At 38.1% G+C, this 24603-nt stretch overlaps 1 protein-coding gene across 1 annotated transcript in view; it reads left to right on the plus strand.

Moving 5' to 3' along the window:
- Positions 1–23981, plus strand: part of LOC125647031 (uncharacterized) — a 25087-nt gene extending 1106 nt beyond the window's left edge. Inside the window, exons 2-7 of the mRNA XM_048873729.2 lie at positions 3071–4711; positions 4963–5376; positions 5558–5690; positions 15149–16122; positions 19250–19468; positions 22423–23981. Of these exons, the coding sequence (XP_048729686.2) occupies positions 3071–4711; positions 4963–5376; positions 5558–5690; positions 15149–16122; positions 19250–19468; positions 22423–23981 (4940 nt within the window). The remainder of the gene's footprint in view (positions 1–3070; positions 4712–4962; positions 5377–5557; positions 5691–15148; positions 16123–19249; positions 19469–22422) is intronic.
- Positions 23982–24603: the final 622 nt, after the last annotated feature.

Below are 24603 nucleotides of genomic sequence, written 5' to 3' on the forward strand. Positions count from 1 at the left end.
TTCAAATTTCCTTTAAAAAGTAAAAAAAAAAAATGCAGATTTATTAAAAAGCAATGTGGAAAAAATTCAAAACCTCTGCTGGACTCGAACTCGCGATCTACAGTTTAGCAGTTAACGTGCTAACCTACTAAGCTACTCAGTTAGGCGATGGTTTTTGAAATGAATAGGCAAATATTGCTGATATTTATATTTTCATCCATGTTTTAAAAGGAAGTCAGCTATTATGACGATGTAGAGACCATCCTTAAGTTTGACGTGGCCATGGTACAAGCGGGATTCGAACTAACGACCTCCCTGTTACGAAGCGAATGCTCTAACCATTGAGCTACCGGTTTGTTGTATCGAAAACATCAAAAATCGGGTTTGAATTTCCTATCAGAAATTCTCTGTTGTATTGACTGTCTGAAATGTTTCATACCGATTGTTAGGCCGTTCGTGGCTCACTGATTTTGACTACGAATAACTCTGTTTACCTATAATCAAGATTATAAGGTTCACGGCTCGTGTGACCGGTCGACAGGGGATGTTTACTCCTCTTAGGCACCAGATCCCACTTCTGGTATGTCCCACAGGCACCTGATCCCACTTCTGGTATGTCTCACAGGCACCTGATCCCACTTCTGGTATGTCTCACAGGCACCTGAAGTGTGGATAGCTTGTATATATCTTATATACAACACCACCACCCCTTTTAGAAAGAAATTATTTTTATACAGAACCAATAATTTATCCAAAATATGTTATTTCCCCACCGATCTGACTTATCAGATTGGCTTGCACTTGCGTCATCTTTCTAAAATATACTTTGGATAAGCATTTCAGCTTGATTATCATCTCTATATAATTAATTCTATAAAGTTAAGTATCAAAACTAGCTTTTTACCATGAAATAATCCGAGTTAATATTTCTATTAGTCATTTTCGTTTTTAAAACCATGCGCCTTTGACAAATTTAAAACATTCTCTACCCAGAGTTCCGTGCGCTTCTCGCACTACATGTGAAGCTTGCGTAACGCGCCCTCTGGTGAGAGAATGAAATTTAAATAGCTCTTTTGTATATTTTCGTTCATTGCTACGAAAAGACCGAGGTGGTCGGAAGATTAAAGAGCCAATCAGATAACACGAGACTCAAAGTGATGTCAGAGCCTCCTATAAGGCTGTCAATGGACTAGCCTGGTTCCATCCTACCCATAATGCTCTGCACAGCGCTACTGTGCGGAACATTATGGGTAGGCCGGAACCAGGCTAGTCAATGGACGTTAAAAACGGGAATGATGAAATAAATGACAGAGTACGACAAATAAAGCGGATGACATGGGATTTAGATGAAAGACATAAGTAGAACTACATTAGCCTGACGAGACATTTGCAGAAATTCCTTCGATAAAGTTGGTTTATTCCCTGTGAATAAGTCTCGAAGCAGGTAGCCCCTGTTTGTTTACATGATTTGTTGCACACCTTTACATATATTAGTATCTCACAAGTGGTCATCTCTAAAGCTTACAAAAGATTGAAACTGACTATTCAGAACGACTTATGAGGGTGATCGGTGGGGAAATAACATACTTTAGATAAATTACTGGTTCTGTATAAAAATAATTTCTTTCTAGAAGGGGAGGGAGTGTTTTATACATAAGAACTATACAAGCTATCCACACTTCAGGTGCCTGTGGTGTAGTATGCTTCCTGCAGGAGTGGTCCTTCGGATGAGACCGTCCTATTTAGTCGCTTCTTATGACAAGCAAGGGTTAATGAGGAACTGTTCTAACCCGGACGGATCCCCAGGGCTCTACTGACTCTACTGATCACGTGTGATAGTCACACCGCGTGGCAGTGATCACGTGTGATAGTCACACCGCGTGGCAGTGATCACGTGTGGTGTTGTTGTCATTATCATAACAACGCGTGTTTACAACCGTGTCATGTGTTTACAAGGATTTTCAACATAGTCACGATGGTCCACGGTGGCCATACCCCTACAATACTGGCGCCCGTCATTACTTTCAATACTGGCAACAAAAACATATTTAATTGTTTGTATTTACATAAACCCGAACTGATTATAGAATGCATTTTTAGATCTGCATAAGCATTTACAAACTGTTACATAAAGTGAGAACACTTCAATCGAACAATGAAAGTAGGTGGTGACATGATTTGTACGTCCTCCTACCGATAGAGCTCTCATAGGTTCATTCCTTGTGACAAAAACCTTCCTTTAAAACAAATTGTTCTACTGTGACCTTGAAGTTTGACCTAATTTTAAGAAAACTCAATTTAGGCAATATTTCTTGAACTATCCAAGGTATGACTTTCATATTAATGTACATGTATTCTTTCTGACAAGACCTTTTGTTTTATACCATGATCTTTGGCTTTGTGACCAGTTGGACACAAATTTCAAAATATTAACCAAAACAATGATCTTCCGCAACATCTTTGACTAGTGAATGATAGAGCTCTCATATTTCATTCATAATATTGCAATTTTTGTGATAAAACCTTTCTTTTGTATCAAAGTTTGTTTTTTTTTACCCTTTTTCTTGATTCTTTGTTGCTTCCGGGAGCATAAGATTAAACAAAAACCACACATCATGCTTGATAGTAAGAAAAGTCCGAAGTTTGGTTTTTGGGGGTAGGGGTCGTGTGATAATTCACTGGGGAAAATATCAAAGAAAATTTACAGTTAGATTTATTTTTGTTGACTTTTTTCTACTTAAAATATCAAACAAGGAAAATCGACAATCGTTTTCAATGTGTCAGTAATCGACAAGGACCCATCCGGATCGTTGGTTGGCATCGTTACAAGTACTGACGTCTGCTTTACGCATTATTAACATACGCACTTGACATTCTACAACAATGTCTAATTCATTGTCACACAAAAATTGAACCGATCATGCGAAAGTCGCGAATTTAATGAAAGAGGCCATACTAATAGATTCCTATGAAGATGATCATTGTTCAAATTAATCTTTGATAACCCGTCCAAAGGGAAACTTTTCTCATACACTCGTGTAGTCTTTCTAAATGCACTAATTCTGATTACACTGAGTTAACATTCTTGTAGATCTAAATTGCTCCAACTGTCAGTCAGATTGTAACAAACGAACAGGACATTGTGACGGATCTTGTTCTTTTGGCTTCTTCGGCGATGACTGTAACGAAACTTGTGTTCCCAACTGCTTCCGGTGCAACAGAACAACGGGAGAATGCGACTATTGTAAAGATGGATTCTATGGGAACATGTGTCAGTCAAACTGTTCCTCAACGTGTTTGTATGACTGTGACCAAAATGGAAAGTGCTTTGGATGTTTCAAAGAATATTTTGGTCCTCAGTGCCAGTACATATGTCCCCAAAACTGTTCCTTCGGTTGTGGTCGTGATAAAGGTTCTTGCGCTTATGGATGTGTGAATGGAATGTGGGGCGATTATTGCAACAAAAGTTGTCCCAGCAACTGTGAGTCCTCCTCATGTCACCAGGGAAGCGGTAATTGCTGGACATGCAAGCCAGGTTTTGGCGGAAATCAATGTTCCACCCCGTGCGAAGATGAACATTGCTCTCTCTGCACCTATAACGTCACTTCATGCAGTCAATGTCATGATGGTTGGTATGGTACTCACTGTGAAAAAAGTTGCCCTTTATCACACTGTAGTTCTCCTTCTTGTGACAAGGTGACCGGTAAATGTGCTTCATGTGAGAGTGGTTGGTTTGGGGAATACTGTGAAAACAAGTGTATTGAGAACTGCGATCTTTGTTCAGATACAAAAACCTGCGAAAGTTGTAAAGCTGGCTTTTATGGGTACTTTTGTAATATTCCTTGCCCAACTGAATGTAAAGATTGTGATAGGACTGGTAACTGTAAAACATGTATAGACGGTTTCAAGGGGAAAGACTGCAAGTGCCAAGTTTCTGAATGTACAAATGTGACACATCATAGATGTAGTCAGTGTAGAAACGATACATCTTGGTATCATTTTGAAGATGCCTGCTGTCCTTGTAGTGAACACTGTAACCATACAGTCAATACAAACATGTGTCAGCCAGAAAATGGAAGTTGTGTTCATGGTTGCCAGGAAGGTTATTTCGGGGACCAGTGTTTTGAATCTTGCAGTGAAAACTGCCTTCCCGGAAATCAAACAATGTGTAGTAATGCAACAGGAGACTGCCAAAATGGTTGTCTTCCAGGCTGGTTCAAGCCCAAATGTGATTTCAATTGTTCTTACAATTTCCCACATTGCATGGAATGTAAAGAGCATAATTATTCCCCAACAGACACAATTGTTCAGTGTTACAGATGTGGACCGGGATTTTATCGCGATTTTCAAACCGGTTTCTGTAAACCCTGCTACAACTGCTTGAACAATTCTTGTGATGGCGTCACCGGTCTTTGTACGTTTGGGTGCCAGAAGGGCTGGTATTCCTTTTCTAATATCCACTATCAGTGTCAGTTTCGCTGTGGAGAAAATTGTCTGGAACGGACGTGCAACAGTTCGGGCGGTGGCTGTTCTGCTGGCTGTATCCATGGGTATTACGGCCCTCACTGCCTAACAACCTGCCCTGGTAACTGTGAAAACAAAACATGCGACAGAGAGACAGGGAACTGTCTGCACGGATGCATACCCGGAGAGTACGGGAGTCATTGTTACATTTCTTGTGGATCACAGTGTGGGGCCTCGGGATGTGACGAGAAGACGGGGAGGTGTGTAGGTATGTATAGGTAAGGTAAACACATAGTATGTCAACCGATGCTGGACGAATGATTGAAGTGTAAATCTTGATAAATGACAGCGACAAAGTAATGAATAGGAGAAAAGAATAATATATCATAATATTAGAGTTTATATACATATTGACAAAATACTTTCAAAGACCAGAGCTACATGTACATGTGTGTTTATAACTTTCTCTCTCATACTTATAAATACATCAATGATATAAAAGAATATTCTTTATCGAAGAATGCACCTCTGGTGGTTATGGAGAGGAGTGTGAAAAAAGATGTCCCGGATGTTATCAAGGAGACTGCGATCGTATCACCGGAGAATGCACACAGCACAAATGCCGACCAGATTTTTACGGTCCGTTCTGTAATACCACCTGTGTGGAGAAATGTTTGACATGCGACGAGCAATCTAGACGCTGTATACAATGTGATATAAATCTAACCGGAAGTAAATGTGACAAAGTGTGTGGAAAATGCCTTCATGGTAAATGCATTCACGGCACATGCGCAGATGGATGCGTTAATGGATATTTCGGCGAACTGTGTTCCGAGAAATGTAATTCTACTTGCAAGTCCAATGTTTGTAATTTCAAGTCTGGTATTTGCACAAGGGGATGTCAGCCTGGTTGGGATGGGGTGTTTTGTGAAGGTTAGTTTACATAGTTCACAGTTTTGGAATTAGACAAGAAATGTATTCTCCATTATACTGTTCCGATGTTTGTACAGAGTCATTATTCACACAAAACTGCAGATCTGTCTACATCTTTTCTAAGTCAATTTGTGTTCTAGGACCACACGTAAATCGCCTCTGGCTTCCTTCTTTATTACAGTTAACACAGCTGCCGAGTCCAGATCCAGCAAGTCCAAATACTCAACAGGGGAAATAATTCTGATCGTTTTGGGATCCATAGCAGGGTTTATAATTGTTGTTGTCCTTGGCTGTTTGTTGTACTGTCATAGGAGGTTCGTGTATTCTCCTATTCAACTGATAATACTCAAACGATGACCATTAAAGCTTATGTCCAATAGCAATTTTGTGCGTTTCTGCTATCAACATTACAAAAATATTATCTACGTGGTGTTTTTTAAATATTTATTTTACTTTTTTTTTTCAGTCGCCGATCAGAGGACGTGGTTATGTAGAAACAAAAGTTCCGAAGAGATCCCTGTACCAATAGCCAACAGTTTTGCAAATCAATTATATAACTGAGTATCTCCTCGCAAAGAGTTACGCAGGGAATATGATAACGCTGTTGTGAGAGAGTGTGTGTTTGTGTGTGTGTGTGTGTGTGTGTTTCGTTTTTATGTGTGACTCCCTTGTATGCTAGTAAAAAAAAGTTAGCACTTGGGGTAATAAAACTTTGTATTTGTTCTAAATGTTGAGTTGTCAAACCCCATTAATTTTTCAAAATCATGATCAAAGGACAGGGTGATTGAACGTAGTTTCTTCAAGTCTTTGAGATCAGAAACACGTAGCGCGGGGGCTCATTGCTGCCCTTCTTGGAAGACGGTATACAGAGTTGAAGTGATTTACAGTCATCAGACTGTGCACTTTCTCTATGTTGTGATGGGTAGAAAATGCATGAGTGAAAATTTTCTTAATTCCCATTGGTTAAAATACCGTTCAACCCAAAGGGGATACTTTTTCTGTGATCTAATCTACGTATGAATTAACAATTTAACAAGATTTTCAATCTTAAAGGAAATTCACAAAACGAGCAAAAGAAAATTTCAATTAACTATTACAACCAGTGAAGGCATTTATAAGATATAACACATTATGTCTTTAACACAGTAGTACTACTTGTTTAAGAATAATTTTTATGAAAATTTGAGCAATTCAAATTTATTTGTTTAGTTTCATTACTAGTCTTAAAATAAATTACTATTTCATTAAACACACTGAAAATTTCCTTTTCTTTGTTTTGATATAGATGCTTTGATCAGTGTTGAACAATGGTTTTTGATAAGTACAAATACGAGTACCTGTAAAGTCCGAAACGAAATCTACCCGGCAACGAAACGAAATAGATTATACAACCGAACTCTTTTAATTATAATAATTAAAAATGGTATCTTAGGCCCCTGTGAAAGTTACCACATATGAATAAAATTCGCTTCCCCTTTGATGTAGGCTTTCGGCTTGACTGATACAAAGTTGGAAAGGGGGGGGGGGGGTGAGAGAGAGCACAAATTACGTAATTTCGTTTCAATTTCGTTTCGCACTTTACAGGTACCCGCACAAATACAATTCATATTCAATATCATACTTGTTAAGAAAATCTTATACAATGGGACCTTTATAGGTATTAGTTTGCCCATGCAGGTATTACATAGTTTACCGATGTTATTATTAGTGCGCGCTTTGAGGTATTACATAGTTTACCGATGTTATTATTAGTGGACGCTTTGAGGTATTACATAGTTTACCGATGTTATTAGTGCGCGCTTTGAGGTATTACATAGTTTACCGATGTTATTAGTGCGCGCTTTGAGGTATTACATAGTTTACCGATGTTATTATTAGTGGACGCTTTGAGGTATTACATAGTTTACCGATGTTATTAGTGCGCGCTTTGAGGTATTACATAGTTTATCGATGTTATTATTAGTGCACGCTTTGAGGTGCTATAGACGTATTTATTTCCGCGGAGTCATAATTTAGCTGATTATTATTTTTTGTTTTGTTCGCGAGTACGAGATTTCGCTGAGGTACATATGGTTTACATTAAAATAGCTTACTAAGCCTTTATTAAGTCCACTGCTTACTAAGCCTATATTACGTCTGCTGCTTACTAAGCCTATATTACATCCGCTGCCTACTAAGCCTATATTAAGTCCGCTGCCTACTAAGCCTATATTACATCCGCTGCTTACTAAGCCTATATTAAGTCGGCTGCTTACTAAGCCTATATTAAGTCCGCTGCCTACTAAGCCTATATTAAGTCCGCTGCCTACTAAGCCTATATTACGTCCGCTGCTTACTAAGCCTATATTAAGTCCGCTGCCTACTAAGCCTATATTAAGTCCGCTGCCTACTAAGCCTATATTACGTCCGCTGCTTACTAAGCCTATATTAAGTCCGCTGCTTACTAAGCCTATATTAAGTCCGCTGCCTACTAAGCCTCTATTACGTCTGCTGCCTACTAAGCCTATATTACGTCCGCTGCCTACTAAGCCTATATTAAGTCCGCTGCCTACTAAGCCTATACTACGTCCGCTGCTTACTAAGCCTATATTACATCCGCTGCTTACTAAGCCTATATTACGTCCGCTGCTTACTAAGCCTATATTAAGTCCGCTGCTTACTAAGCCTATATTAAGTCCGCTGCCTACTAAGCCTATATTAAGTCCACTGATATGAAATTACGCGGACTCTATATTACCACTGACTTAGTGGAAGTACGTACGTGTAAAAATATAGGTTTGCAGTATTAGTTTAACCTTACAGGATTTGATTACCATAGCATCTAAAGTTATATATAATTTATAATTTAGTTTATCTATGCATCCTTAAAGATATTGCGTTTAGTTTTCATGTACCTTTCAAAGCATCTTTTACCTTCTAGTGATTGTGTCTGTCCACTAAGATTTCCCTTGACCACCGGAAATTGAGGTGAATTTGGCATCTGAAGTCGGGTCTGTTGTAGTTGTCGTTTCAGGTGTCGTCCATGTAAATGTATAATTAAAGGGATTGAAAATACCCACAACAATTTAATTTGGTCGCTAATCCAGAACATACGCCGCTAGATCAATGGCTAATCACAACCACTTCATCCTAAAGTTGAAATCTTAAGCAAAGACAAGCTTTCATACGAATTCAAACTTTTTGACTCAGTACTATTCAGACTACCAGGAGCTAAATAGAATTTCCGAACATTGAACATCTATTAATATCTCCGGGAAGCCATGGTTGTTTTTGTCTTTCTGCTCTCGCAGCTTCATGTAAGAAACCGTCGGGTTGGACAGGACCAATCAGAGAGTTGCATGTCAATAGCAAATTGGAACTCTTAGAATTACAAAACGTTTGGAGGATGTACTGCATGCTCAGAAAATTACTAGTATGAGCATTTTGTCTAAGAAGATCATAAAAGACCAGCTTTAGGGGTTATCGAGAAAGAAAGAGTGGATAAAACGTCGAGCCATAACAGCTGGTTTGTGCGAACAGAAATGTACTGAGGACAAGCATTGTTATCCCTTTAGTTACGGTCCCATAAACGTGGCCCGCGGGGTGTAAAAGGTTTAGATATAAGATAATGATTTAGTGGGGACATATCCCTATTGATATTCTCTTTCTGAAACTTCATTTTCAAATTTGAATTTGAGTGTTGAATGAAGTATATAGGACGCCCCTATCATTACATGTACTTAACAACGCCGAGATAATGCATGTTGTGCCTTTACAATACAGTGTGTGATTTCTCTGACTTTGTGAGGATTTTATCAGTGATGTAGTATCTGCGTACATCTACTGTATATATCGCTTTGAGATAGAATTTCATCAAAAAAAGCTCACACAGACAATATCAATGATGGAACTATATATGGTGCATTTTGCCTGTTAGGTTCATTGATTTGTAAAGTAAAAGATGAAGGGGCAATGGCAGTTCAGAGGAAATGAAACAGATGATATGTGTGAAAACTCTCTATAAACCTTTGTCTCTCTTCGTTGCTGTAACATATTAACTTAAAAGTATAAATTTAAGGTGGATCGCTACACCACAATTTACTTAATTGGCTCGTTAAAGCACGTCGTATTTACAGTTTAGTATGATTTAATTCATCATTGAAATACTGGTGGTGATGCAAGCTCTGTATGAATTGGGAGGGGGGGGGGGGGTGAAAACTGACAAGTCAGAAATAGTCCGCAATGAATATCTTAACATAAAAAATTGTAATCCAGTAACTTCGTGGTGACAAACGGATGAATCTGAAAATTGGAAGGCGTCTTTCTCTATCAAATCCAAGTATGTAAATTGTATGAAAATTTTCCCAAGGAAACAAGTTATCGTGAGCCGTAACAAGTGCAGACGGACGGACAGATATAATGATTAAGGACACTCGCCATACGGCGGGAATTTTAGAGTCCAAATTTCGCTGTGAATTGATGTATAATATGAGTATATAACTAATAAGATTTGCCCAGTAGACTTATGTATACGTTCTGATTTTTAAAATTAAAAATATCAATGAAAATTATACACCTAGTGTCATTCAATCCTGTTTCATCAAAACGAGATAAATGCTTACACTGCATCTGATATACCTTCTAATTGTAGAGCAGGTTTATATTTACTGGTTTTCTTTATGTCCAGAAGTAATAGATCGTCGTCTTCTGAAACTGCTGCCATTGTCTCTGTATCAAGAGCCATTTTGAAAAGTGTAATGTTGACGTTGATTAGCTTACAACTATTCAAAATTATCCAATGATGAAGACTTTTATATTTGAAAGTTTACAAGTACACGTAATAAGTGCTAAACCAGAAAAATAATGCAAACGTGTACGTAAAGTAAAACTTATACGGTACCAATTTTGATGCACCAGATGCGCATTTCGACAAATAATGTCTCTTCAGTGATGCTCAACCGAAATGTTTGAAATCCGAAATAACTATGAAGCTTTAGAGCTAAATATAGCCAAAAACAGCGTGCCAAAAATGTGGAGCCAAATTCGTCCAAGGATAAGAGCTATGCATGAGGGAGATAATCCTTAATTTTGAAATGAATTTCTAAATTTTATAACAGCAATTAAATATACATCCGTATTTTCAAGCTAGTAACGAAGTACTTAGCTACTGGGCTGTAAAGACCCTCGGGGACTAACAGTCCACCATCAGAGGCCTCGACCCAGGGGTCATAATGTAAAACTTATACGGTACCAATTTTGATGCACCAGATGCGCATTTCGACAAATGATGCTCAACTGAAATGTTTGAAATCCGAAATAACTATGAAGCTTTAGAGCTAAATATAGCCAAAAACAGCGTGCCAAAAAAGTGGAGCCAAATTCGTCCAAGGATAAGAGCTATGCATGAGGGAGATAATCCTTAATTTTGAAATGAATTTCTAAATTTTATAACAGCAATGAAATATACAATGTACATCCGTATTTTCAAGCTAGTATCGAAGTACTTAGCTACTGGGCTGTAGAGACCCTCGGGTAATACTAACTTGTAATTTACACGTATAAATACGCGAACAAATTGGTTTGCTAAACTTCTCTTCACCTCTCCCTAGTCTGAACGACCGTAGGGGCCCTACGGAAGACATCGCAGCCAGGTCGTTCCACTCCCGTCTGTTTGCTGAGGGTGTTGCTCAGCGACTCGCGTGTAAGCATTTGCAGTACTCATGTCAATAATTGTAATATTTACACTTCCAATATTTTTGTATTCGACATTTTTACCAATCGTAATGATAGCCATTTCCTCACGAATACGACACAGATGCGAACAGTGTGCGTATGAATTTTGATAAATATAGTACGTCTATTGTAATGGCTGCGAATTGTGACAGAAAAAAAATAAATAAAATGTGTAAATATTAAAACATTTTTAAAAAAAAAAATACACGGGGTTATAAACTGCGACGCCTCCCACCGACATACTTTTCACGAAGCGATTTTGAAGCGCTGACGCGTTCCATGAAATACCGATATGTTGGCGTGAAGTATGGCTGTTCATGCCTTCATGTATTTTCAAAAAAATATTAAACGCGGAGAAATGATTTGCCAATTAATTATCTACTGATAGAGAAGAATAAGCAAAGGGCATACAATCTATATTAATATTCACTTCTTGCAGAACACAGCCTAGCCTTGTGCAATCAATGCAGAGTAAATATTAAACTCTGATACTCCCCCTGATTAAAGACAGTTGATTGGCATGAGCTAAGTGTGTCGCAGTCCATACAATAAAGTGACAAAGTGTTCATTATCAGAATGTAAAAAGAGTTTATCGTTTAGTTTCATGGATTAGAAAAACAAAGGAAATACTATTTTCGACAAACGTACACCCTATACATTGCTATCTAAAATGTACTTACCTGTCGCGTCATCACGGATAAATCGGAAACACTGATGTGAAGTGAAACGTCCCCTTATGCATGTATACCATGCAAACCCTGATACACCAGATAGTAAAACAATGCGAATAAATAGAGAAATATGGCAGACACTGAGAACATTTAATTCAAGACTTCATGTCAGCTTTAAATAAAGTACTAGTATCTTTTACATTTACTGGTTTTAATTGTGAATTACATGTACGTATATTTTACGTAAGGGCCTTTTACTTATAATTCACTCAAAACAGACCCGTGGAACCGGGTACCGGGATATAACATACGTCAGCTGACCGGGGAACTCCCGCAGTGGCAGATACACAAAGAACGGCAGTCCAGTCGGCGCATCTCCAACTCAAACAATGGCAGCTCAAACGGAGCATCATTAACCAGATTTATACATGTATATTCTGTCAATTAAATTACAAAATTGTGAAATATTGCATAATCTACTTATAATATCTTTTGTTTACGTGTGTTACTGATAGGCATTGTCCAGCTTCCGGTCCACTTTCTAACACATCCTGTAACATCTAGAACGTGTATGACTGGATTGTACTGACATAAATTTGGACCAACAAAAATATTCTCTTGTCGGACACCGGATGACAAAAATATTCTCGTTCTCTTGTCGGACACCGGACGACACAGAAATATTCGCGTTCTGTTGTCGGACACCGGACGACACAGAAATATTCGCGTTCTGTTGTCGGACACTAGATGGCACAGTATCCAGTCTTTCCATTCCAGTCTTCATTGACTTTCAATTTCTTAAATTTGTAAATAGTTAACAAACACTTAATTTGGTTTATTATTTTGTTCTTTATTTCATTTTCTTTATCAGATATTGATTAAATGTTTATATTCTCCTGTGTTTCCATTGGTTAATGTAAGTTCAATCAGAGTGCATAGCCGCACCTCTCAACAGTTACCTTGCCTTCATTGGTAATACCCTTAAATATAAGAAATACCGATAGTACAGCTATGATTGTCGAATGGGTCCGCTAATCCGAAGTCATCATCGATAATGAAACATCTACAAGGAGAGGTGGATTTAGAAGGTTACAACACCCTTCCCCTCTTTCATTGAAAATTTCAACAAACTAGTCATTTTGGAGTCTTCAACACTCCTTTTAGAAGGAAAAGGGGTCTCTACACTGTACCCCTTTCAAACAATTTCTGGACCCGCCACTGAAAATGGTATACCGGTACATCTGTTTATACTAATTCTATAATTAACAAAATAATTTTACGAAATATCTTCACAAACGCAGCTTGAAGCTTAACACTGTAAACAAATTGTAACACGGTATATGAATTGTAAGATTGTAGATGTATTGTAACATTGTACACGAATTGAAACACTGTATATGTACATGGATGAAACAGCACAATTCTGTGAGATCGAGTAAAGTTTGTTTTTGACGTGTGAAAAAAACCCCAGTCATTTGTCTATAGACTTGAAGATGTATGAAGATTTTAGAAAACTGTTTTCGTCTTTTCTCCAAATAAATTGTACTGTGTGTGTTTATATGTCTATGAACTCCAATAAGCAGACAGCCATTCCTTAATATTTGGAGGGAACACCTAAACAGTTATTTTTAGGAACATAAATATGGTTTTCAAGGGGGGGGGGGGGGGGTCTCCCCACAAAACGTGTTGTTTGGTTGGTGTTTTTTTTTTTTTTGGTTTTTGTTGTTGTTTTTGTTGTTGTTGTTGTTTTTTATCGTATTAAAACAAATTGTACTGACGAAAGAGGAAATCCAACCTCCCGAAACCCTCTAGATCCGCCACTATAGGCGTTGCATTGCATATTTTGTTTGACCGCTTATTGACTTGAATGAAATTTGATATGATTGACACGTCAAAAATATCACGAGTACTCACCTCTACATAATGATGGTCGTGATACCATCGATTTTTCTCTGACAAAAACAAATAGTTCATATTCTTTGTATTAATTTTTCTGATGTTTGATAACATATACAATTGAATGTTAGAGGACGATGACCTTGTAAACACCCGTTTGCTGTGAATTCTTGGTTTCGGTTACCGCGAATTACGCAGATTAGGCTAGGCGAGTAAAGTATCCAAAACAACTGCTGTCGTGGAATTCCTGTGTACTGGATTGTGGAACTCTTCCCTGTGAAGGTAAGTTTTGTTTGAGATGACGCTGTTCTGATGGATCATTTGAATTAATATTTTCTGTTACCATGTAGATCTATATCCACACAATAATGAAGTATGAAGAGACTGGTTCGAGTTTACCATCAGCTTGAAATTAATTGAAAGATTATTATGTAGCTACGGTAGTAATCTTTCAGTAAATGGACTTTTGTTCTGATGAAATACAGAGAATTGGAGTACGGCATTAAATGTTTCTTCGTCTCTAACATACTATAAGTATAAGGTGTATGTATTATCCAAGATGACTACCACATTCTATAAATTATGTACTTTTTTCTCCACAGATATCAATTAAATATTGAGGCGGGTTTTGATCAAATACACCATTTTGCTTCACTGGCGAAAGTAAAACTTTCGAAAAAAAAAAATTGGATGATCCAGTAATTTACTAGTTTCATTTTTAACCTGAATAACAGGTGCGTACATTTTTCACATGGTTATAAGCACCATTTAAATTGAAACAATTTATCATAAAAGTTTTCAGCTTTAATTGAGAGAGGAGAATCTCGGACAATCTTACTAATCAGAAGAAAACTACGTATTTCAAACACTGATCATCTGACTGAATATTATGGTTTTCCTTCGTATTAAGAACATCGCTTACTTCAGGCTGCCGTTCACCCACCGAGGTTGCTGATCGGACACACCATACCCGACTTTTCTTTAAGAGCTCGTAAACAATGTCCAAATGACAATGATATCTGCCTACTGTTGAGAATAACCTAGGATAAACCCTCCAATTAGCGGTCGCTAACAAAACCTGTCCACCTCCCTTTTTACTATATGTTTGTTAACTCGTCTCCGTGAATAGTCACTTTGTATTGGAGATTGTAAAGTACTACACATCACTAATACCGTGATATTTGTTGCCGGCTATTTTTACCTCATTGTGGTAATGTTATATAGTTTATTTCAATTCTATTGGATTAGAATGTTGAATATGCTATCCCCCGGTATTGAACTGTTTGGAGGGCTTGATTGAAAACAAAAGTAATACGTGTTGTCCGGAATCCAACTGCATGTAACTGATAGACGTTATTGTAAATATTACAAGAATTATCAATTTTGGAAGCAGTCATGTACTATAATAGCCACGGCTTTTTCTCTACACTTTTATTTTAATGATGCTTAATTTTAGACGTAATTTATTCTTTCTTTATTTGTTGTTGTTGTAGAAATCCAGACATGGGCTGTTATTCGAAATACGAGGAGGCCGTGAGCAAGCTCTTTGCCAAATACGGATTCTTCGTATCGAAATACCCCTGGCCAGTTCTCGTTTGTTGTATATTAACGAATTTGCTTCTGGGGATCGGGCTGATGCGATTGGAAAGCGAAAGTAGCACCGAGGTGTTGTACACGCCCGTCAACAGCCAGGCCAGCGTGGATAGGGACAGAGCTAGGGGTCTGTTTAATATGAACTACGAGCAAAATTTTGACTCTTTCGCTCAAATTGAGATTAATCAGCCAACAGACATCATTTTTCGAACCAAATCAGGAGAGAATATCTTTCAGAAAAAATACATCGACGAAATACAATTCATTGATAACCTTATACGGAATTCCATCTCGGTTGAGCCAAATGTGACTTTAATAGATGTCTGTTCCAAAGTTAGGGGAGTCTGTGCGGTGTCTGGTGACAACATTATCTCCAGTGCATTTCTGGATGCAGTCAGCAACGGGCGGATTTCTTTCCCTATGTATGAAAGGCGCGACATTTCCAGAAACTTAGGCGACGTACATCACGTTAATGGAACTTTGGCATCAGCTGTTTTTATACGTTTGAACTACAATCTCATCTTTAACAACGACATGGCCACACTGTGGGAAGAGAAATTCATCAACAGAATGAAGGACTATACCTCTGCGTTACTCGAAATCGCAATATCAACGTCTCAGTCATTAGACGTTGAACTGAACAGTAATATTTCGGGAGACATTTTATGGATTTCGCTAACGTTCACCATTATGCTTACATACGCATCTCTCGCAACCACTGGAACTCGTATCAACTGCATAGCGGACAGACAGAATTTAGGTCGAGCGGGGGTACTAGCCACGGTTCTGGCGGTCCTTGGTTCTTTCGGACTGACGTCTGCCGTTGGAGTAAAGTATGTGTCTTTGGTAGGAGTGATGCCCTTCCTGATTGTGGGTAAGAGCTTAGTAGACTAAATTATCATAATGAAACTTAAGGTCGTTGTTCTCAAATTCAAGGATAAAAACATAATCATATTTCAAAAGGTTTTGAACGTAAATAACTTAATTACATGTTATCAGAATGAATCAGCGTAATGATATGCCCTTGACACTGACCGACAGATTTTTTTCATTTTTTAAAATTCTATTTCTTTTCTTCTTTTTCGTGCATTGTTATTTTTGTTTCTGTTTTTATTGGAGTTGTTCGGTATTATACCCCCTTCCTCCCCCCAAAAATACCTACACTTGTAGTTATGGTGAAATATACACATGTACAGTTACAAATTCGAAGAGTTTTAGAATAAAACCTTGCTTTTGGCTGCATAAGGTACCATTGCCGAGATGAACCCTCTAGGGTGGGTCGTTTTTTTGTAAACAGAAATAGGCGGCAAGAAAGTTAAAAGGACTCTAGTTCCTAATATATACGTTGGTTGTAGCGAAGCTTACTCAATCTGTTGATTTTGAAGTCTCGGTGTAAACTTGCAGACAGTGACCACTCGCTCACTTAACATAAAAATCCTGAATTTACACTTTGCATAAAATGGAATAAGAATTTTTAGAAGACATATTTCTGTGGGGAAACATCATATTGTGTTATATATAACAAAGAATTTACATAAAGCCAATGATCCAAAACATTAACGTTACTCAATATATCAACTATCGAGTACCATTATATCAATAAGTTTATACATTGATAATATGCTGTGTTTATTACTACATTTTGAAATACACCTTTTTTAAAGCTATTTTGAACGAAAGTTAACAATATAGCTAATACGTACTTTGTTAAGTCAGAAATTGTTTTGAAAATGCCAGAAAATGTCCAAAAATATTGCCAACATTTTCCCCCGAAAGTTTACAGGTCTCATGTAAACAATGTCCTTTGATTATTTAACGTCATTTCTTGTTAGCATTTGACGCTTCATAAAAATCTGTAAATGGGGGAAATTAACGTTCAAGGTCTACCATTGTTTCCAGTTTAACGCCCTTTCCAGGGTCACTTCAGGACGAAAATACACGCATAGGGGCTCGGGTGTCGGTGGGCTATTGCTTTTAGAAAGACATAACCCTTTGTGTTTTAGTGATTTACACAGAGAAACAAGATGCTTATGTTTTTACTTCAGCGAAGGCGAGATTTTGTAGGTATTGAGTTTAGCGAGATATTTAATTTCGAATTTTGATATACATGTACATAAAGTGATCACACAAATCGCACATTTTCCTCCCTACATCAGTCATAAATCGTAGGTTCAAATATCTATTAGTTTGATAATTCAAAAAATTTCTAGCTCTAACAGAACTGACAAAATGTCCTTGAGTCTTGCGATCACCCCATCTGGTAAAAATAACCAGCTAATGATTTTATTTTTCAGAAAGTACAAATTTCTGGGTCTTGTTCCAGTTTTTTATTAAATTATTTTTATATAGATCATCAAATTCTTGACGATTGAAAAACACACATTTTACATGTACGCGTTTTGAAATTCAGGGACAACAAAATGAATGGCCAACTTTCCTCCGACCTGGAAGTCTCGGCAACAGTGGTATGTCTGACCACAGTTGATGCATAAAAGAAGAATCCGGTGACTTTTTTTGAAATCCTGTATTTTAGGATGATTTCTGTTTTATATGTTTAGTCCCATTTGATTTTTTTTCACTCATAGAAACGTCGCCAGCGGAAAGTAAAGTGCCGCATGACGTTCAAGGTCATAGCAGTTGTGGTTCTTTATCGTGTTACATGTAACACGTGACCTCTGATCCGAAAGACCCGTATTCTTCTAGTGCCCGAACTTGGCATGGGAACAGTTGCTATCTATTTGAACGTCAAGTGGGTTTGACGTTGCGTGGGGTTCGAGAATCGACCGGTTGTGATGCGACTGCCTTAGGTATGGTGTCCGGATATGGCCATTTGCAAAAGCGTAACTGCGCATTAGTCACAACACACCGTCACGCCAACAAGCAACGCGCACCATTCACTCGGTGGCTTGTTAAAACATGTATAAAAAAAAGGTGCTTGTAACAGGAGTACCTAACCATTAATGTATAAACACGAACGTGGTGTAGAATATACCCAGTCACAGGGGCTAAGCCCGTTTTGGGCCCGAACTCTGATACCATAAATATAGAAAGGGGTCTAACTCTGACACAGATAAAAAACTAACCACTCGCTTCAAATGCCTAAACAAATCTTAAACTAGGTATGCTATGAGTAGTTTGTCGTTTTCCTTGCATAGATTAATGTTTTAACTACTTGCATGCCAAATTTCAAGTCACTGGTTCTTAAAATAACAAAGATATACGTCATCGTTCTCCCAATTTCACTTGTTTATTTTTATTAGGACATTTATTGGTATCACAGAGTTCGGGCCCAAAACGGGCTTAGCCCCTGTGTACCCAGTGTCGGCGACAGAATGCGTACTTGATGACCTCTTATTGTTATGATGTTCCTGTAGTTCTGTATGTAGTCTGATCCCGCTCTGATCACGCCCTGATCCCCGGGGAAGTCGTTTTAAGAATTAGATGTACACTACACTACTTTTATCAGGCTGTTTGTATATTCCCGGTAATTCGTGACATTACATACCCTTGAAGTTCTTGAGAAAATTTAAATTAAAAAATCCCTGTGTGCGAAAATATACCGGTACTTTACTGCTAAATATAAACTCCCCATGATGCCTCTATGCGTTAGTTTTAATAAGCTTCACACTCTCAGCTACTTCAGAAAACTTTCATACAGATTTGTGATTTTCTGGTTCAATGAGTCCAAAGGAAATTTTTAAATATATTTTAAGTGATAATATCTACAACAGGATTCCATATTAATGAATTCCCTTGATAAACCTGGCGCGTATAGTTACTATACAAAGTGTATCCAAATATTTTGTATCTAAAAATATGAATACATGTATATGACTTGCCAAACAGGTTGACTACCATTGTAAAATGTAACATTTATGATAGAAAAGACTTTATTTCAAATCTGGGCATATTCCGTTATCCTGAAAATCCAATATACATGTATGTCTCGAAATATCTTAATAAACACCGGGTATGTATAATTTTATTATTTCCTGACCTAGGTATTGGGTTAGACGATGTATTCATTTTGCTGTCGGGTCTGGCAGATGCTCCGATCACCAAACCTGACGGAACACCTAGCAACATCGAAGAGCGGATATCATTTGCCATGGCAACGAGCGGTGTCTCTATATCCATTACGTCTTTGACAGACTTCCTGGCCTTTGGTATTGGATCAAGCTCAAGTTTTGTCAGCATAAGAAATTTTTCAATCTATACAGGTAAATTATCATCCAGTGTACGGTTTCATCTAATCTGTCAGGTTTACAATGTATGAAGGATTTTTAACAATTACAGATCCTGATAGATACTAAGACTAGTGATACAGCTCTTCTGTGGTAGAAGGGGTAGTGACGATTGTATTTTGGGGTCGTCTCTCCACCTCCCCCACCACTTGGATCATAATTGCCCGCCCTTTGAATATTTTCTGGACAGTCCCAGCTCCCCTTACCTTTGGATCTAGTGGAAGTTAACTTTTATCTCGTGAAGGAGAACGATGTTATAAATGTACCTAATCTCTCCGAATATCAATATTTTATTTCATCTACCTTAAGATTAGGAGTAATCAGGAAATTAATACTGCAGTTGAAATACATATTCATGACGATAGCCATCTATGAATGTAATTTCGGTGGGAATTAGGAAAGTTTTGAGTTACTGCCGGAACACCATTTTACCCGAATTTAATACACGCCGTTACATTTTGGGAGACTTCGGTTCGTACCTGAGTATGTCCCTAGTTAGTAGGGTAAATACTCCACTCCCATGCATAATACACCAGCCAATCACATCCATCGTTTAAAAACTGACACATGCGCAGCATCATTACAAGACCGCCATATTGCTAACACACTAACCCTCGTATAAGGCAGGGTTAGTTTAGGATAGAGTTCAAATGTCACATGTACATTTACGTCATAAGAGTTGAAACTCTCTCCGTTCGATTGCAATTCGGGTAGCCCCAGGTTCAAACCCGAGTATGAAACGAAGTCGCTCTTTGACCGCCCTATGGAATTTCGGTTTCTTGCAGGACCATTGTAAGCAGAAGAAAATTAGAATTGTAGCATATTTTTACACGTTAAATGTACCAGAGCTTGAACAATATTTCCAAAATTGGATTTTGCATGTACCTCCGTTCGCAAAGTGCATGTAGAACTGTTTAGATTATGTGAAACTGTTTCTCGATATAATACCAGCCGACGACCTTGGGGGATTGTCGTAAAAACATAGGCTACATATTGCAATAAATTCTCTGTATTGAAACAATTAAGAATGTTTCAAAAGAAAGTGCTAGAAACTACAGACCTATGGTGTAATTTACCTTGTGGTGTCCCGGTGTAATTTACCTTGTGGTGTCCCGGTGTAATTTACCTTGTGGTGTCCCAATTTACCTTGTGGTGTCCCAATTTACCTTGTGGTGTCCCGATGTAATTTACCTTGTGGTGTCCCGATGTAATTTACCTTGTGGTGTCCCGATGTAATTTACCTCGTGATGTCCCGGTGGGTCGTACGTCCGTGAGCTTTTCGACAAAACAAAGTCGGCCAAAGTCGCTTATTTCTTTTTTTATTTGGGCCCATTGCCTGTTTTGGGAAAGCTCTGTTATATATGTACATATATGTAGCCATACCCCCAAGGGCTTTAGAAGTTAACTTAGGGAGGATTGCAATGGGAGGGGGTGTCAATTCTATATAAATTTTCAAATTCAGATTCTTCATCTTCACTATATTATTTCTTTTCGTCATTAATCTGATGACACATTATGAAATAAAACAAAGTTTATCAATCTGTAGGTTTTGATTTACATGCCATGCAATTGTAAATATAGCATCATAACACAGAACACATGCATTGATTTCAATTTGGTAGATTCTCAGTTCAAACATTTTAAACATTTTTATCCACCTATTATAGGGATATGGACATGATTTGAGCTGAAAATTCTAAAATTTTATTTTTCCATTCTTAATGTTTAGAATAATTCAATAAGGTATTTCTAACGGTCAGCAAAAATTCAAATGTCAGTTGTCAAGGTGTATGGGAGATACAGAGCTCACAAGTCTTCGTTATGTAAACATGTTTTTATTTACATAGGTTAAATATACTAGTAAAAGTTTCGTTTGAAGCATATTTTTTCAATTTATAAATTAATTCTGAACACAATTGATTAGTTGCTAGTGTTTGGCACACCCCGTTAAATGTTTTAAACATGCTATTTTCTATTAAGCAATCTTTATGTAAACAAAAACATGACACGGGCCTTATTTACATATCAAACAATTGCGAGTGCTGTATCTCACTTGTAACTCAACAACTGATATTTGAATTTTGGTTGACTATTAGAAATACTTTAGATCAAACCTAGAGTGTTTCATTTTTTTCCCGAAAATTGAACCAATCAGAGGATATCTTCTGAAAAGAGGAAAAAGCACACCCACGTTCCACGTTATATCGTGTTCGAGAACTCCTAATACAAATACTTGCACATCTATCGTTTGTACCGGAAGTTTTGAGAATTAACTTTGAAATCACTTGACTGCAGTGTGTAAATTCAGATCTATAAAACGGTATTCTGGCAGTACCTTTAAACTGAAATAACACTTAAGGCCCTTTTATACTTAGCGCGAACACGAACGCGAAAGCGAACACGACCGCGAACGCGGCGTTCGCATTGGATTGCTTAACTTCATTTTGAATGATGTTGTTTATACTGACGGCGAACGCTGCCGAATTCATGTTCGCGCGGAACACCGCGGAGATAGCCTCCAGAGCGAATTTTTGGGAAAAGACGGCGCGAACAATTTTCATTAGCCAATCAGAATGTGAGGTCAAAAGTCATACTTGTCTGTGACAATTCAGGCTTCATCATGCCAGGTGACAGAACAGAACAATTCATTCTCTTAATCGAGGAACATCTAATTATTTATGATATAAATGAAGATATGTAGCTCGCCATGGCCAAAACATAAATGACCTCGTGTCATCTGCGAATTTCCACGAGTATCACCGCTTTCAATACGAACAATGATTCGCGCGGAAAGTCGCGTGAAAACTCGCAGTGGTCGCGTTCGCGTTCGTGTTCGCGCTCAGTATAAAAGGACCTTTACTAATCTGAAAACTGTGCAGTATGTAAAATTCCACATCAGATAGTTTAAAACTTGATACTTGTATTTCCAGGAGTGGCTGTGTGTTTCTGTTACGTCAATCAACTGACAATGTTCGTGCCGTGCATGGTCATCAACGAGAGGCGCGCGGACACGTCACGTCACGCATTCACTTGTATGAAGACGAAATCGAAAGAAGAAATGAAAGAGGAAGGGAGATCTTCCCTCTTTCAAATCTGCTGTGCTGGAAGGCCCGCAAAATCATCACAAGATTATGAAAACTTTATCCAAAAGTACTCAACCAAATTTTGTCAATTTCTTGTTGGTCACATTGCGGGAAAGGTGTTCATTGCATTGTTATTCCTTTCGTATTTAGGCACCTCTATTTACGGATCTATGAATCTTCAACAAGGTTTAGAGTTACAAAATCTTGTCTCAGAAACCTCGTATCTTTACAAGTTCAACTTGTGGGATAAATTGTATTTTGGCGATTCGACCCCCGTTTCGTTTATTTACAATGAACCGTTGAATTATCACAGGGAGGAAATTCAAGAGGAAATAACTTCCCTTGTTTTGAAAATTAAAGCGGATCCTCAAATATCTTCTTATTATGAGAGAAACTGGTTAGACGCGTACCATAAATTTCCCCTGTTTAATAGTTCATCAGAAAAAGCCTTCATTAGTGGTCTCAAACAGTTTTTGAAATATCGCCCAGATCTCGTGAACGATATTACATTCGATAGTTCGGAAACCTCAATTACTGCCTCAAGAATTTACTTTATATCGAACCAATTGTTGAGTACAACAGATAGCGGAGACTTGATGGAGAGCGTGAGAACACTGGCATCTGGGTCTACATTACCCGTATTTGCTTACACCCCAGCATTCATATTTTATGAGCAGTATGTTGCAATCTTTCCAGCGACCATGCAGACTCTTGGCATATCCATTGGAGTCATGATGGTGGTGACGGCGATCTTTATGCCTAATGTGTTCCTTGTTGCCTTGGTTACCGTTACACTCGTGGTCATTCTTCTTGGTATCGTAGGTTTTATGTACTTTTGGGACCTGACCTTGAGTTCTATCACTATGATCGACCTGATAATGACGGTTGGTTTCTCAGTAGATTTCAGTGCACATATATGTCATGCTTATATGTCTGTCACGGGTAAAACAAGAAAAGAGAAAGTTCAGAATGCAATAGGTCGTTCAGGTGGGCCTATTTTCAATTCTGCACTATCATCTATTTTGGGTATTCTCATGTTGATATTTTCCAAAAGTTACATATTCTTGTCCTTCTTCAAACTCATGTTCACGGTGATGATTTTTGGTTTGTTTCATGCTCTGTGGGTTCTTCCGTTATTTTTATCCGTGATTGGCCCAATGGTGCATAGTGATGTGGGAAATGACAAAGAAGAAAAAGCAAGCACAGACAAAACTGAGTTTCATCAAGACAAAATGGATAGGCTGCGACTGGAAAAGGTCGAGGAAGGGGTCAAAGAAGACAAAGACTCCGAGCAGAAGACAGAATCGGGACAGCTATCAGAAGAAACCCAGCACAAGGAGGAGATGGAGACGGAGGATCCGGAAAACACTGTCAAACACACGACTTGTATAGACGTGAAGCTGTGAATGATGTTGTTAATTCCGTCCAAATGTTGTCACACACCAATATGATATATAGCTATATCTTTCTCTTATCGGTTGTGTTAGCTCAGCGTTCTTCTCGACGGGATATAAAACAACCAACAAATCTCTCTCTCTCTCTCTCTCTCTCTCTCTCTCTCTCTCTCTCTCTCTCTCTCTCTCTCTCTCCGTGGTAATGGATAAGAATCTATGTAGTGCTCTATTACCTGTTACTGTATGTACATGAACTGTACAGATTTAGACCATTTATGTATATGGATTTGGCTTTCGTATCAGTGTGAACTTTCATACAGCAATGTCGTTATGACGTATTGTTTGTAGATTGTATTTCCTTCTCGCTGTAAGGATTCTGTGTGGATTCTCAATGTTGCATCACGTATACATGTTGTAAATGTAGTGAATTATCACATCCACATGCCTGCAAAACAGTGTTTGTTTGACAACGATTGGTTGATTGCATACAGTTTAACGCCCCTCTCGAGAATCTGTCACTGATGGAGACGTCACCATTGCCGGTGAGGGGCTGGAAAATTTAGGCTCGTGCTTGGCGCTTATGGCCTTTGAGTAGGGATGAATCTTTATCCAACCACACGAGCTGTGACACGGG

The sequence above is a fragment of the Ostrea edulis genome, chromosome 6 (assembly GCF_947568905.1).
Source record: "Ostrea edulis chromosome 6, xbOstEdul1.1, whole genome shotgun sequence".
Taxonomy (NCBI): domain Eukaryota; kingdom Metazoa; phylum Mollusca; class Bivalvia; order Ostreida; family Ostreidae; genus Ostrea; species Ostrea edulis.